At 39.4% G+C, this 16,967-nt stretch overlaps 1 protein-coding gene across 1 annotated transcript in view; it reads right to left on the reverse strand.

The window, feature by feature from the left end:
• The window catches only part of LOC137372387 (titin-like), a 425,393-nt gene that overhangs the window by 125,267 nt on the left and 283,159 nt on the right, over window positions 1–16,967 (reverse strand). The window contains exons 165-182 of the mRNA XM_068036276.1: window positions 14,497–14,620; window positions 14,122–14,388; window positions 13,901–13,998; window positions 9,867–10,035; window positions 9,495–9,764; window positions 9,135–9,401; window positions 7,764–8,042; window positions 7,258–7,666; window positions 7,031–7,155; window positions 6,680–6,946; window positions 6,273–6,560; window positions 5,860–6,159; window positions 5,454–5,756; window positions 5,175–5,362; window positions 3,879–3,993; window positions 3,483–3,767; window positions 2,461–2,612; window positions 1,338–1,485 (exon numbers count right to left, since the gene is read on the reverse strand). Coding sequence (XP_067892377.1) covers window positions 1,338–1,485; window positions 2,461–2,612; window positions 3,483–3,767; window positions 3,879–3,993; window positions 5,175–5,362; window positions 5,454–5,756; window positions 5,860–6,159; window positions 6,273–6,560; window positions 6,680–6,946; window positions 7,031–7,155; window positions 7,258–7,666; window positions 7,764–8,042; window positions 9,135–9,401; window positions 9,495–9,764; window positions 9,867–10,035; window positions 13,901–13,998; window positions 14,122–14,388; window positions 14,497–14,620 — 4,054 coding nt within the window. The remainder of the gene's footprint in view (window positions 1–1,337; window positions 1,486–2,460; window positions 2,613–3,482; window positions 3,768–3,878; window positions 3,994–5,174; window positions 5,363–5,453; window positions 5,757–5,859; window positions 6,160–6,272; window positions 6,561–6,679; window positions 6,947–7,030; window positions 7,156–7,257; window positions 7,667–7,763; window positions 8,043–9,134; window positions 9,402–9,494; window positions 9,765–9,866; window positions 10,036–13,900; window positions 13,999–14,121; window positions 14,389–14,496; window positions 14,621–16,967) is intronic.

Raw genomic sequence — 16,967 nt, forward strand, 5'->3', positions numbered from 1 at the left:
GCCTGAAAGGAGATGCAGCCACATTTCAGCTGACCATTACTGATTCTGCATGTGCCAGCCCTGTGCTACAAGGTTACAGCAGGTGTGCTTGCACCAGATTGAACAGCTCTGCATCTGCTTCTCTGCTGACTTAAATGCTGAGAAAACAGGTATGCATCTCATTCCCAGGTATGCTGCCAGGGCCTCTTGAAATGATTGGTAGTATCAGCATAGAGGATTCCTTTGGGCAAACCCATTTGGTGCCTGTAATGCGAGTTGGAACAAAACTATTGGCACAAGGGTTTATAAAAGCCTAAGTGCCAGATGTAAAAGAAATAAAAGAAAAATTTCAAGGCACAGAAAAGGACAGCATATACTTTAAAATCTGTGAGCCTTTTAAAAGCCTTCTCACATAAAGGTCTGAGTCACCCTTCCTGCCTGATTTCCTAGACATACTGTGAATTTTGTATCCAGTACACCCATAATCTAGACAAATGGAGCAATGCCTTCCTCTTCCTTATTGAATACTTAATGAACTGGGCACAAATAAAGCATTCTAGACATTAAAGTTAGCTCTGCTCCCATCTCTCTCCACCTACTTTTAGAAACAGCTTCTCTTCTTAAGCATATACTTTTGAAACTACAAAAAAGCATTCTCAATATGCAAGATATGAATATTCAATAGATCTAATTCTACTGAAAGATTCATCTGCTGTGCAAATACACTGAAACAATATTATGAAGTATAACTTTTGAACGATTAAACTAATAGTGGGAGTACATTAAGGGAGCGGTTTAGGAAACATGTTCAGTTTAAATTACTTAATAGCCCTTACAGCTGATCTGTAAAACTGCTTGCTAAATTATTCCAGGAAAGATCTTGGCTTGGAATGCTATTTGTTTCCTTATTAATTTACTAACATGATATATTTTAGCATGTGAGTAGTAGAATGCAATAAAACTTATTTAAAGAGGAAATGTGCTGCATACATTTATAGAGTCATAGAGTTTTACAGCACAGAAACAGGCCCTTCGGCCCAACGTGCCTGCGCCGACCATCAAGAACCCGTCCTAACTAATCCCATTTCTCTGCACTTGGCCCATAGCCTTGTATGTTATGGCGTTTCAAGTGCTCATCTAAATACTTCTTGAATGTCGTGAGTGTTCCTGCCTCTACCACCTCTTCAGGCAGTGTGTTCCAGATTCCAACCACCCTGGGTTTGATCCCATCCCCTGAGATTTTTCTGGAAACAGTACTTATTTTATTTAAAAAGAAATAAAATAGATTTATTTGGCTTTATTTACAAATGAAATATCCTAAAATTCAATATAAATGATTAACAAAGCTAAATACTTACTTGCTGGGGCAGATACATTAACAGGCTCATCAATATATGCTGGTTCGCCTGGGCCACATTTGTTACAGGCTGAAATTTTAAATAGGTAGTCTCTTCCTTGAAAGAGGTCAGGGACAGTATATTCTAAGTCTTGCACTCTGTCAATAACCTAGAAAGTACAGAATATGATAATGCATCAATGTTAATAAGCTAAGCGGCCTCTTGCTTTAAATGCAGCCAAATCACACTTTCTCCGACCTTGAATAAACTGTAATGGACTGAAGAGCCATTGTTGTTTGCCAGGCAGCTTCACATATGTCAAAATAGCTGCAGGTCTAATACTGACCCCGGAGAAGCCATTGGTGAACAGTGACAAGAAGGGTTCCAGACCAAAGATTCAATAAGAGGCAGGAAAAGATAGTACTCACCTTTTCTGGCCTCACTTGACTTGCTGCCTGAACCCCTCAATCCCCTTAATTTCAGTGGGGAACCCAAGTTAGCTTTATCAGGCACCTTTCCAGCAGATGGAGAAAAAAGTGAGGCAGGTGGGCTGGTAACAACCCCTCCCTACTCATTTCCATTGTTGACCAGCCCTGCGACAGCAGTAAGTATAGGCTCAGTGCTGCCTGTGTGAAGAACCTCTGAAATTCTAAAACAAGCTTAAAGGGGCATTGACCTGACATGTCTGCCCCCTCTTTTTCTCTCTGCAGTGCCAGGGTGATGAGTGTTCCCAAGGTGCTTTGAAGAGGATTTGACAGGGGAAAGACAACATAAGGATTTAGAAATCAAATAGAAAATTCTGCACAAAAATTCTAACAACAATGCTTAAATCTACACCAAAGACTTACTATGCAGAAAGGCCCTGACATAAGATTGACCTTGATATTTAGTTGTATACAGTTGACTTAACAATAATGGAGCAACTACTGACATCTGAATAGCTTTATTCTTGTTTGTTTCCTTCAGTATCTCAGTCTTTGAGCTGATAACTTACAAAATCATTTATCTCGGGAGGCAGCAATTACTCCATTTCCAGCCTAAATGAGTAACTTTAATGAACATGGTGACAATTTTGAACCACTAGTTTGATAATTGTGGGTTTATATCAAATGTAAATTTGAGTTCAATATATTTTATGACTTACCTTGACCCAAGTCTTGCGGTTAACTTCACGCTTTTCGATAAGATATCCAGTTAATGGACTTCCACCATCATTATCTGGTGGCTCCCACATCAAATGTACTGTATTTCTACCAATTTCTGACACTTTAAAATCTTTTGGTGCACTTGGGGGTGCTGGGAAGTTAAAACAATAAACAATTAAACATTTTATCATTTTGTTGTTTTATGCCCATGTCATAAAATACATTTGTTGCTATTGACTCCTTTCCCATCTTGAGCCACTTAGACTGTGCAAAGTCACAGTGTCGCGTCTGATCAGGAGTTGACTTTAAAACTGCTATCCATCTTTATACCAATAAGACCACTTACTTCTACATCTTCAACACTGCCTACCTCCATGCCTATCTTACCAGTGCTGAACTCCTTAGACATATCGTTGTCACTTCTAGATTCACTCTTTCCATTATCCTCTTTATGTCAGTTTGCCATCCCTGACCTTCTATAAACTCCGACTTGTTAAAAACACAGCCATTCATATTCTGTCCAGCACTCAATTTCACTCTTCCATCATCCACAGCATCCCTGATATACACTGAATCCCTAACACATGGAATTTAAAATAATAATCCTCTTTTCAAATGCGTCTACAGCTTTGTACATTCTATCCTTACAACTTCTTCCAGGATTATAACTCTTTTCCCCATTATTCAGTCCTCTAACTCTGGCCTTTTGTATCTTTCCTTCCCTTTAGAACACGATTGCTTTCAGCATCTTCAGGAATGCCTTCCTTAAATCTCTTTGACTCCCAACATTTTAAAACCTTTGCAAAACCCTTCCTTTCAATTACGTTTTCAGTTACTTTTCCTAACGTTCATGTTGAAGGCTCTGCATATGCCTATATAATGTATTTATTTTCTTTCTTCCTATGTAAAGTGTCTTGGGATGTTTACAAGGTTAAATACAATACATAAATGCAAGTTACTGTCGAATCATCTTGAAACGATTGAATAAAATGTTGTTTTCTGAAAATATGCAAATACTTACCAATTACATTTACATCAATTTCTCCTGTGACAGATGACACAGCATTTTCCAGTGTCAATTTATATAGTCCCTTATCAGGGCGTTCACTGGGAGAAATGACCAGTTGTGTATATGCAACAGTTGTTTCCATCTTCACACGATCATTGCTTTCAAGAGGTTTTTCTTCAACAGCCCATTTTGCCATAGGTATAGGGTAGCCAGTGATAGGAATGCGAATCTTAAGCGGCTCTGGAACAATGACCTCAAGACCATCTTTGAATGCTCTCAAGTCAAGGGAAGGTGCCACTAAAAAGAAAATATAATCCGTTTTCAAAGGTTTTACAAATTATCATAGTTTTAAAAAGCCCAATTTAACAACCTTTAATATATTTTTATTTAGAAAAGAACATCCATTACCGTGGGGATCATCAGCTGTTAGTGGGCCAAGAGCATCAGCTGGATCTGATACACCTGCTGCATTTTCAGCAGATACCCTATAATAATATTTGACTCCTCGTTTCAGTCCAGTAACCTGTAATGACAAAAATTAGAAGCATATGCAATATTCAAGAAAAAACAGTACTAGTATTCTTAGCACATTTTCCTCAGCCAACAAGTATGAGGTTACAAATGTTATAGATTTGAAACAATATATATCTATCAAAACTCACCTTAAAAACCTATGTTTGACTCATCTCAAATTTCTGCACCATCTTCGTAGTCCCATCCTCCCCTTTAAAATCATCAATATCAAACTCTCAGCCCATTTCACCATTCCTGTTGGAGTTTGCAATCTGATTTCCATCTTGTCCACCTTATCTTCCTCTATCACTACTGAAATCCTATTGAATATTTATGATACCTCAAGGTTCCATTTCTCTAATGCTTTCTTCACCAGTCCCCTGAAGTCCAGGTTGGACGAACATCAACTCATTTGGAATTCTGTGACCTACATCCTAACCGACACAAAGTCCTGCAAACCCACGATCTTGAATAAATTGAGTTAAAAATCTTAACCTCACCTTCGAATATTGCCTTGATCTCACTCCTCCTCTATCTGGGAACCTGCTACACATACCTGGTCAGGCCTACATGTGCCTCCAGTCCTACACTACGTGGTTGATTCAATGCTCTCACGGCAACCAGTTTAGGGTAAAAATAATTATCAACAGTGTTGTCCACAACTCAAGAACAATTTCTTTTTAAACTCCCCATGTGACCCACCATGATGGTAAACAAACCAAAACATCAAGCAACTGTCACCATTTGCTCTTCATTCAAAGCAAAGAAGTAAATTCGATCATAAAGATGTGCTCTCTAAGTCAGTTCCTACGCACAACCATGTAAAGAGAAACCATGTCTCTGATTCTTCCTTACCCATGTGACCGATCAGTTAGTCTGACGCTGCGAAGAATGTTACAACTACCATTTACCCTACAGATCCATCCACAAATAGGTGTACCTGAAGTTGTGAATGAAATGAAAAGTCCCACTTGAAACTCTACTGCATGAATGTCACTGAGCAAATCAGAAGTCCAGGCAGAACAGCTGCCAAGAGACCAGTGTTGACCATCAGCTGACAATCTGCTGTGACTTGATGATGGATTGTGGGTGAATTACACCCCTAAAATTACTATTGGACAGCAGTTGCCTCTAGCTCTTACTACCTCAGTACTGATATATTTAACAAATAAATAAATTAGAGATGATAACCTTGAATGTTGTTTCAGGAACAAGTCTTATATTACAGGGAATCCATTTATCTGTGCCTTCTTCACATAGTTCAATAATGTAGCCCTGTATTGGACTTCCTCCGTCCTTAAGAGGAGGTTCCCAATTAAGCTGCACAGATTCTTTGGTTTGCTTTGAATAGGCAAATTCAATGGGTGGACTTGGTTTGACTAAAAAAAGAGAAATTAGTTAGTTAATGTACAAAATTAAAAATTGAAAAACATTTAACACAAATACAGATATTTCTGATCAGATACTAACATATTGGATCCATAATCTTCACAGGATGTGAAGCTGCGCTGGGTTTTCCTATACCAGCTTTGTTTTCTGCTCTGACACGGAAAATATATTCTCTGTTTTCCACTACATCATTCATTTGAGCAGAGAGTTCATCTGCTCCGGTAACCATAGCTGCTTCCCATTTGACAGAGGTTCTGTCACGTAATTCAACAATGTAGTTAGTGATTTTTGCTCCACCATCATATTCTGGTGGTTCCCATGTAATCGTGGCACCAAACTTGTTCACATCTTTCACCTGGACGTTCAGTGGTGCATCAGGTACATCTGATAGAAAAAGACATAACATTTTTATTTTGTGATACTGACCCATAGAAATTATTTGGAATTAATAATTTAATCTAATGAATGAATATTATCTGATACTTACCAAACTTATTCTTAGCTTCAACAGGTATATCAGTTTCCACAGGTTCACCTGTACCTATTCTGTTCCTTGCACTGACACGGAATAGATACTCTATTCCTTTTTGGAGACCAGTCACTGTAAATTCAGTATTGTCAGCATGATCAGTAGCTAAAGTCCAAGTTTTGCGCATTACATCACGCCGTTCTACAACATATCCAAGGATTTTGCTACCACCATCACTATCAGGCTCATCCCAAGCAAGACTGACCTCACCATCACAAGTGTCTATTATATTCAAATTCTGGATTGGGCCAGGCACATCTGTAAATTGACACAGATAATATTGTTTTAAGAAATCCATTTTAGAGGATCTTTTCAGAAAAGCTTTCATTACACAGCAGTTATAGAATATATGTGTAATAAAGAATTCTTACCAATAACGTCCAAATTTACATACGCTTCACCCTTTCCATGTTTATTCTGAATTACAATCTTGTACCTTCCCCTGTCAGTTCTCTTTGGATCAAAAAGTCTATAACTAGTGATTTCTGCAGTTGTGTCAATATTTTGTTTGGGCAGGCTGATATACTCAGAAGTAACACTGTCTTCCTTGAACCATTCAGCTTCACCACGTGGGTAAGCATCATATGGAAGTGTCATTGTGAATGGTTTTCCAGCATCAATCACAAGGTTCAGATCTGTCACCTTGATTGTTGGTACCGCTACAATGAGAAGATTCATAAGTCAGCAATATGTCAAATCTTCAGAGCTATTTCAATGTAAATAGTGACAGAAAATGTAACATGCCTCGTGAATATTCATAACATTCAAATTAACTTACCTGCAAGTTCCAGTTTAGCTCTTGCATCTTTATCCTTGGCAATGAATCTATATTCACCTTGATCACGCGGTCTAATGTTACAGACCTGCAACCGGTGGACCTTTCCTTCACTCATCATTTGATGTTTATCACCCTGAACAATTATCATATTATTTCTGAGCCATTTAACTTCAACTTTATCTTTGTTCAATTCAGCTTCAAAAATAACATCTGATCCTGGAGCTTCAAAAATATCTTGTGGCGGTCTGATGATTTCAACTGGGATTTCTGGGAGGAGAAAAATAATAATTAGCCCTGCATTTCCTGACTTAAATTGTTGTGATACACTTGTTTTTTTAAATCAGTACTTGCCTTCAACAAACAGTCTAGCCCTTGAACGTCTGTCTTCCACACCACAGGAATATTCACATTCATCATCTGGTCTACATTCCCTTACAATAAGTCTTTGCAAACTACCATCTTTTTCAAACTGATACCTGGCAAATGAAACAAGATTGTGAATGATATATATATGTTATATATGAAACACTTATGAATGACAGCTGCTGTTTTAACAAAAATATTAAAATTAAACATACTTCTGGTTTTCCCTGAGTTCTCTGCCATTCCTGTACCATTTCACTGTAGCTTTTTCTTTAGACAGTTGACATGAAAAGGTTGCATCTTCAAACTCAATGACAGTCTGATCTTGAATATGTTCTATGAAATCTGTTGGTGCCTCTGTGATAAGAAGTTCAGCAACTGATTTGTCTCGGCCAGCAATTACAGTGTATTCACCTTCATCTTTGAATGCACAGTTTCTAATTATAAGAGAATGCTTTTTCTTGTCAATTTTGTACAGAAATTGTTTGTCAAATGCAATTTCCTCCCCATTTTTCATCCACTGCAGAGTAACATTTTCACGGTTCACTTTGCAGCAGAAGGTGACAGATTTCTTCTCCATTGTTTCACAATCTTCAAGAGGTTCAATGATTTTCAGTTCTTCCTCTGCACAGATTAAAAGGAGTTATGTAGTTCTTATGCATTTTACTTGTATTATGTAAGTATTTTATGCGCAACTGTTTAACATTTAAGAAGTATTTACCTTGTACTTGTAATGTTGCTGAACATATTGCATGTTCTCCTCTATTATTTGTCAGTGCAATTGTGTACATTCCTTGATCCTCATTTTGTGAATCTCTGACTCTGAGAGTAAAGACTAAATTTTTCTGGACCATGATATATTTTGGACTATCAAAGATAGTTTCTTCATTTTTTAACCATTTTGCTCTGGCACCTTCAGTGTTAACTTCACAATTGAAAACAATTTCTTGTCCTTCTGTGCCTAGTTGGTCTTTGATAGGAGTTATTATCCTAAGTTTTTCTGAGAAAGAAAACAAGTTTGTTTAAAACAATAAAATAATTTAGTTTAAGTTTAAATATTTTGCACGTGGATACCAACTTGGGGAAAGCAATTGCTCCCTCAATGCTACAATTCGATATGCCAATAATTGAAGTGACATTCCCTAACTCAGGCCTTGGACTAGGGTGAGTGACATTCAATGTCTATAGGTCTGAAACTAATTTTCTACTCCTAAGGAAGCAAAAGAGAAGAACCCCTGCTCATCTTAGCCCTTAATTCCCATTTGCAGCTACTTGAAAATCTCTGAAAGGGAACTAAAAATTCTGAGCTGAGTAGCATTAATTTCAATCCCAATTACATTTCAATTTCAAAACAGACTTGCTTGTCAGATGTTTCCAATTTTTGATTTATGAGACAACCAACAAGACAAACTTAGCCTTAAACACACTGGGAATTTTACATCAAGGGCAGCTGACTATTGTCTGGCCATCTGACTGTGTCAATGGGAGGTTCAGTCCATTTCCAGGGCTGGGTTTCATTAAGATATAGTCAGTGACCAGCATACCATGAATGGCCATCCCAATGCAACTTGACAGGTGTGGGCTCTAAATATTCAATGGCCAGAGATCAAACCAGATGGGAAATGATAGGCTGGGCTAAAGAGGAAATGGCCCACATTACTCTTGTGGAGTCTGGAGGAGGACCTCTGCCCCACAAAAATACATTTGGCCATCTTCTGCTGTACCACAGAATGGAGTTGAATGGAGAATCCATGGCTGACACTGCTCAGCAGTCAGTTAAAATGGCATTGCAGACCTATGTAGGAAATAGGATATTGATTTATTTAGATTAATATGGATTCTGCCTGATTTAGACAGGTGCCTCGGCGGCCTTGAGGCCCGGGAAAAATTGTGGCGGGGTGGGAATGGAGCATTAGGTCCACCATTTCCATCTGTTATTGTCTCCATTTTTGGCAGGTAAAGGGAGTTCAAATCTGCCCCTTCATATTGTTCTTTTTTAATAATTCAATTAAAATAGTGTAATTTGACAGTGCACATGCAATGCCCTTATTTCCTGTAAATCTTCACCCATTCTTTTGTACACATGACCTACCAATAACTGTCAGTTCCGCTGTTGCTCTTGAGGTACCAATCATGGCTGCATAAGTTCCTTCATCGTTTGGTATGGAGTCCTTGACAATGAGCATTCGTTTTTTGCCATCAGATACAATTTCATATTTATCATCAGTTTTAAGCTCTTTATCACCTTTAAGCCATTTCACCTCATAGGTGTCCTTTGATACTGAACAGATGAACTCTGCTTTGTCTCCTTCTACTACCTCCAGATTCTGTGGTCTAGAAATAAACTCAGGTGCTAGTTCTGTAATAAAATTAAGAGGATAAATTACACAGTGTAAAATTACAACACAGCTGTGAAAAACACACTCACATCAGAATAGACTATAGTACATACCATGAACTTTCAGATTGCATGAAGTCCGAGCACCATTTGGGAGTCTGCAATTATATTCACCCGCATCATCTGGATTAGTCTTCTGAATTACTAAAATTCGCTTTCTGCCATCAGTAAATTGTTCATATCGACCAATTTCAGGCAACTCTGTATCTCCCTTGTACCAAGTTACATCAGCATTTGGTTTGGAAACTTCACAAATCAATTTAATACTGTTTGTTTCAGTAACATCAGCATTTGCAAGGTTCTTCGTAAAGGTAGCTTCCTCTTCTGCAAAACATGGCATCATATTATAAGTACAAATGGATCAAGAAAATCTAAAATGTGTTTCTGAAAGTTAAAATTATGAACAGATCTGATTTGAATGATTACCTAAAACTGTAAGCAATCCAGAAGTTTTAGCTGTCCTTGCATCACATTCATATTCAGCTTCATCATCAAAACTGCTTTTGTGAATGATAAGCATTCTCTCCACGCCTTTAGCAACAATGTCATATTTTTTGCCTTTTCTTATTTCAACACCATCCTTAAACCAACGAACCTAAAATAAAAAAAAAATCCATAATGTCTTGCTCAGGATAATTTTACAAATCATTTTACAGTACAGTATACAAAACATGTTCAAAATATTAACGGTACTGCACTAGAATAGATTCCTCGGTAGAAGGAAGTGTGGCAAATTGGATAATATGGTGTTGCTGCCTAGCATGCTGGTGCCATCTGAGATATTTATGATGAAAGAGACACTGGTGTAAGCAGAAATGCTCATGTCCTTGGAATTTCCTTAATAGCTCAACAGCAAATACCATGTTAACTTTTGATTAAGCTCAGATATCACAGCTGCAGAGATGAATGTGGCCAGGTGCTAAATATTTCTAGGTATATTTGGGTAGTTTCTGTGGAACATAATCACTGACGTGGAGAGACACTACTGATGGTCAGATTTGAATACACAGGAGTCCTTCTGGTCTACTTCACCCTTCTAATTCTACTTCAGTGTGGAAAGGTGATATCTAGGTATTTTTTCGGCCAGTGCAACCAAGTATCTGAATAGCATAGATGCAGTTAAGGGGAAGCTAGACAAATACACAAAGGAGAAATGAATAGAAGGATATGCTGATCAGATGAATTAAATAGAGGAGGTTTGTGTGAAGCATAAACACTGGTATATGGCTGAATGCCTGTTTCAGTGCTGTAAATTCTATGTAAATCTATACAATCCATTTGTTCTAAATTGTTTTGGGATGCCCTGAGGAAATCATAATTAAAATAAAAAATAGGATGTGAGAGATTCTGGCTGCATTCTTAGATACATTCTGTGCCCTTGTTACCCTCAATATGACTATGTCAGCTGTTGCTTGACTAGACTGTGGAACAACTCTCCCAATTTTGGCACAAGTTGCCAGATGTTAGTGAGAAGGACTAGGCAGGGTCTGGTGCCTAAATCGATGCCCAGTGGCCCATCCATACAATTGAGTGGCTTGCTGGGCCATTTCAGAGAGCAGTTAAGAGTCAACCACATTGTTGTGGGTCTGGAGTCACATATAGGCCCGACCAGGCAGATTTCCTTCCCAAAAGGACATTAATGAAGCAGATAGGTTTTACAAAAACCTGGTAGTTTCATGGTCATCATTACTGACACTAACTTTTTATTCCAGATTTATTTAATTAATTGAATTTAAATTCCCCCAGCTGCTGTGGTGGGCCATAAACTCAAGGCAGGCTTTTCAATCTGGGTTCCGAAAGCCAAAGGCCAGATCATTTCAGAGTCCTGACCCCGCATTGCATTAGGGTCAGTGATGCATGCAATTTTTAAAGGGAAAGGCCCTAACTGGCTCTGAGGTGAATTCAGCATCCAATTAGTGGCATTGGACATAGGCTGGAGGCAGGAACTCGTGATGGAAGGTGATTTTTAAAAGGCAAATGCCAGCCATGACCTGACTTACTGTTGCCTTTGAAAATGGAACAGCATAGTGAGCAGAGGGCCAGCGGTAACCTTGATGGTTGCAGGTAGGGGACTCCCATGAGTACTGCGAGGCCTCCGGTCATTGTGGACAAGAGCACAAATATCAGGGCCCAAATGTCTAGATAGGCACAGTCTGCAATGGCACTCAGTCATTTGCAGGTAGCTGACTCTTGGGTGGTACACCTGATGTTTTGGGTAACGCCTTCTTCCCCTTGGAGCCCCTCACTCTGCTCCTCTGACCTCCTCCTAACCAGGAGGATGCATCTGCTGATGCTTCTCCTTGCCACTTCTCCAATAACAGACTAGCCTGCTCCCATCTCAACACCTTCACCTGCTGCTCATTGGTTTACCAGGGCTTCCTCAATACAACTCTGATGCCCAGGTAATCCCAGCAGCCTCACGTTCCCTTCAAGAGTCCAAACAATCATTGTTCACAAAGGCAAGCCTCTCAGCACCAGCGATAGCAACTCTGTGCCACTGCATGAGCAACTGAGTTTAAATCGCCCATTTTATACAACCTTTGCACACTGTAGTCATGAGCACTCATGGCTCCCCACTGTGTTCCCGATAGCTGTGCCCTAATGTGTCCCAGACCCTCCATTTTCCCCATGCTTTTCAATTGAAAATTCCAAACTGTTGCTCCGCAGATTCTTAACGAGCTCTACAAAGAGCACAACAAGCAATTAATTGGCGGCATGTGGGTTGCTGGCTTCCCCCTTCTACCCTCCCTTTGAAAATCGTATTGCGTCCTTGAGGAATCGGGAACCGGTGACACCGTCCAAGTGCGAGAATATCTGGGCCCGCATCCAAACCTGCCCCCACGGGAGATTGAAAATTCAGCCCCAGGTCACTGGAGCATTAGTTCAGGCCTCTGTAGTCCACTAACATTACCCCTATGCTACCATTTCTGGTAAGACCCCCGGTAGGGTAGGTTTCTTTTGCAAGTTGCTTAAGAAATACCCTGGAATGGTGATGGAGAAGTCTGGGATGCTGACGGAAAGATTTGACTCTTTGAGCACTGCAATAACAGGCTGTTGCTTGATACAATAGTTGACATTCTTCTAACTTGGCACCAGTTACCAGATGTTGGCAGTAGTTTTTTTTAGGGTTGACTAGTTTGGGTTGCTTGAGTTTTGTCTTGATCTGATGACTGGGTCTAGGCCAGTAGGTTCATTCCATATTTCTCTTATTGTTTTGTTTTGTCGTGATTGTTTTACAACCAAAATGTTTGCAAGGTCACATCAGAGAATAATAAGAGTCACCATTTTGTGACATTGGTGTAGGGCCTGGGTAGGTATGTCAGGTTTCCTTCTTTGATGGGCATTAGTGAACTGATTCTTTCTTTTTATCTATCTTTAAATGCATGGGATAAATGGAACATCTAATTTTACAGATGTGACTATACAGGTTCTAATAGAAATTCTAATATTGGTAAAAGTTGACCAATTGGTTAAACTCCTGGAAGTAATCATGTAATTCTGCTAGGAAAACATGCTTAAAAGGGAAAGTTTCGACTTAATGACTCACAATAACATTTGGAGGAGCACTGCAAAATGTTACGAGGGTGCAAGCAACAAGGGAAGTGCAGAACAGAGTTATCTGAAAATAAACAAGCAGTTTACTGCATTCCCTCTATCCCCCAACTGGGCAGGTGCAGTTAAATTTCCAGACTGGGCCTAGCACCAGAAAACAAAGCAGGAAGCGGGAATGCAACTGTAGGTCTGAGAAATCAGAAGCTGCGCTATTGGTCACAAGCTTCAGAGCCTACTGTCTGCTGATGGACAGCGTTGAGAGGTACATTTGAGTCTGGGCGCCACATGGTTACAAGAACAGGACAGTGATACTCTGCCTTCTTGGAGAAGCTCTGGAAATTCTGAGCTAATATAAGTTAGTGGAAACCCAGCATAAGATGCACATTGACATTGGGGGTACTGGGGCTGAAGCAGAAAGTGTGTTACTGGGGTGGCATATGGGTGAAGTGGGTAAAAATGGCTTGGGCTGGGGGGTGTGGTTGGTTGATAACAGTTAGCAGGAAGGTTTGGGTCCAGGAGAGTCCGAGAGCTGTACTGCAGTCAGGCATGTATAATTAGGCACTGACAGCCTGCATGGGGGCAGAAAAAATGAGGATTAGTGATCTTGTACACACATGCAGCCCAAGAAAAATGGAAATTCTGGAAATTTAGTAAGTTTCAGACCCTAAAGAGAAGGACAGACCATTGAAGAGGGAAGTGTACAGGGAAATTTATTTCACCATGAAGGCTCATTAACTGCAACCTTACACTGTAGCTAAAACAAAAGTGAAAACATGTGATTCTCACAGCAGGAAAGATATATCATCTAATCTATCCCTTTGCTTATATTTAAATAATTGAGTTTAATTCTCAACATAAAGGGAAAATTAAAAAATAAAAACATATGATGATTTAAGCAAAAGGCAAACCTTTGCATTTTCGCGTGAAACTTCACATGCAAATTTGGCAACTTCCTTTTCTTTCACCTCAAGATCAGTGAGAGGCTTCGTAAATTCTACACGAGGAGCTGTGAAAGAAACAAAGTCTTACTGGCAGAGAAATAGTAACATATATATTCTCATCAATATGGATCTGTACATGGTAGCATCATGCTTTAGTTGTGAACATAATGCACTATATATTTGCTTACGTTCCACAGTGAGGAAGCAGGAAGTCTTGAAGTCTTTGGCATCACAAGTATATGTTTTAGCATCTTCAGGTTTGCAGTCGTGGATAATAAGCTTTCTAACTTTTCCATCAGCAATTATATCATATTTCTTGGTTTTATGAATTTCTTTGCCATCCTTAAGCCATGTAACCACGGCATTCTCTCTGGACACCTCACACTCCAATATAGCAGTGGCTTCTTCTTCAACTGTCTGGTCCTCCAGAGGTTTAGTGAATTCAACTGGTGGTTCTGTAAAAGATTTAAATAAAAATTCAACACATTAATCATAAAATACATAGCCAAATACATTGTTTGAAAAAAAAATCCAGTATTTAATTGACATGTTGTATCACTCACCTTTAACGATAAGCTTAGCAGATGTTGCAAAGTCTTTAGCAGTGAGTTTAACTTCACCAGCCTCCTCTAACTGAACATCTCTGAGGGTGAAAGTGTGCACTCTGCCTTCAGCACGAGTAACAACCTGATCCAAATAAGAGTTTTAGGTCATTAGCAAACTCACTGTATGATTATTCAAGTCATATTTAAAATAGCAAAACGATAACTAAGCAATCAACTAGACAAACTGTCTAGTTCAAGCAACAATCATATTTTGATACCGACTATCCTTTACAGCTTTCAAAATGCAGGGGTATATCAGACATCTGTAAAGCTATTAATACATTTCAAATGTTGCAAGATACTAACAAATTATTACAGTTCTGTACATTGTTTAATTTTCTAAATTTCGCATGCTTTATTTAAATTAAAATTTAGCCTTGCCTTTTATAAAATATATTCTGGATAACATATAATTCAGCTAATTGAAAGTAGGATTAGTTTATCATGGATATTTTAGCTAGTGTTATTTGGTTTTGTAAATTCAAGTTTTGGTACTCAAGAATTAATAGCTCCATAACTACATGATTGTAATGTATAAAAACAAAAGTTGCTTTGCTTACTGCCACCAGCCATGCACATTCACATGGAACCCATGGATATCAGCTGTGTTTTTCACTATCACAAAAGGTGACAGTCAATACACACTGCCAGCTCAGTACTATATACTGTGCCAATTTTAACAAATTCTTTGTAAACTGTTATTGTTTCCAAGGTACTATTAACATAAATATTACAACAACAAATGCAGGTGCCCTTGTCAATAATCCTTTCCACGAGACTATGTCATGCATTTCATTGTCATCTGCTGTTAGGCTATCTAAACACTTCAGTATCACTGTTCCAGAAATTAATCTCTTTCTGCGCATCTTTCTTCATTTGTTTTCCCAGTGCCATTTTAATGCAATATTTGATCGTTTCAATACAATCAAATTCCATATCTGCATGTGTAAAATTCTTTGGAACATTGTCAGCCTGAGCAGAATTTGAAAATTGATACTGTACACATCAAGGAAGTTGCTATTAAGGTGGCAGATTCAAATATGCAAACTTATGACATTTAATCTTACTAAAATGGGTCTGTTAATCTTTCTGTGAATTGTAGATACTATGGGCTGAATATTACATCACCGGTGGTGGCCGTAAACTATCATTGCTGAGCCACTGCAATATTGAACGTAGCGGATCATTTAAATGGCTGGAGCGGACCACAACTCCCTGGATGATGTGGCGGGGGCACGCATCTCCGAATGGACATCCGAAGGCGCGGGAATGCCGGCCACCGCCACCGATATGGCACCAGAATGGACGGCAGGAGTGGGTAAGTATTTAATTCATTTATTTTAATAATTTTAAATATTTAGATTGGCCTCCCATTGCCGAGTGGTGGTGGGGGCCTTCATGAGGCCTTGCTAATGCCACCGCAATATTGGGCCTGGCAGTGGTGGGGGGTGGGGGGGGGGGGTTGGTGGTGGTGCTGAAAAATCCAGCCCTGTCATTCAGATAATAAGAAACTGAATTACATCATGTAGTAAATTTTGCTTACCCAGAGCTTTATAGATTTATAATTTTTGTTAGTCCTTTGACCCAACGTAAAAATGTTACGGAATTAAGGGGCAAAGTGAGATTGGTTCCATTCTGAATAAAAAGAATTGCATGTGCTTACAAACAAAACTAACCCTATGGAGAGAAATGTGTACCGCTCAAGAGCTGTAGTAACCATGCTGAGTACCACTACAAAATATGCATTTTTTGAAATATATGCATTTACTGCTTTACCTATAGAAGGACCTTGCTTTTCTCTATATAAGAAAAATAAGAGTCTATGGGTTGAATTTTAACAGCCCACTGCCACTCTCAGCAGCAGGTTCAAAAAATGACGGGCCACACATCGAAAAGCCGCCGCGATCTCCCACGCAGCAGCTTATTTAAATAATCGGGTGGTTCGCCCTCCCGTAATCACGTGGGAAGGGTAGGCTGCCCGTCGTCAGCAATGGCGTCAGTTGCCTGTGGGCAGCCAGCCCTGCCGGCAAATTTGAGTTTGTAAAGTGAACCTCCCCCAAAATTTACAAAATAAAATTGTAACACCCCTTCCCCCCCAACCCAAAACATTTACCTTTTAAATTTGACCTTCCCCTCCCCCCAAGGCTGCACAAAATTTAAAGTTCACCCCTTCCCAACATCCTCTACACTACTTATGTTTATTTAACCCCATCCCACCACTCCCCCATTGGAAATCTTAACTCCTCCCCCCTCCCCAGCAGTGTCTCGCCGGCTTTCCCCAGACGGGGCATTGAAGGCGCGTGAGTGCCGGTCGCTACACTGAGGATCGCGGCATGCCCGGAAGTTTGTGAGCAAGTTCATTTAAATTTATTCATGTCATTGATTTAAATATGGAAATTGAGATCCCGTCGCCCAGTGGCTGGGGGGCC

Source organism: Heterodontus francisci, chromosome 7, assembly GCF_036365525.1.
Source record: "Heterodontus francisci isolate sHetFra1 chromosome 7, sHetFra1.hap1, whole genome shotgun sequence".
Taxonomy (NCBI): domain Eukaryota; kingdom Metazoa; phylum Chordata; class Chondrichthyes; order Heterodontiformes; family Heterodontidae; genus Heterodontus; species Heterodontus francisci.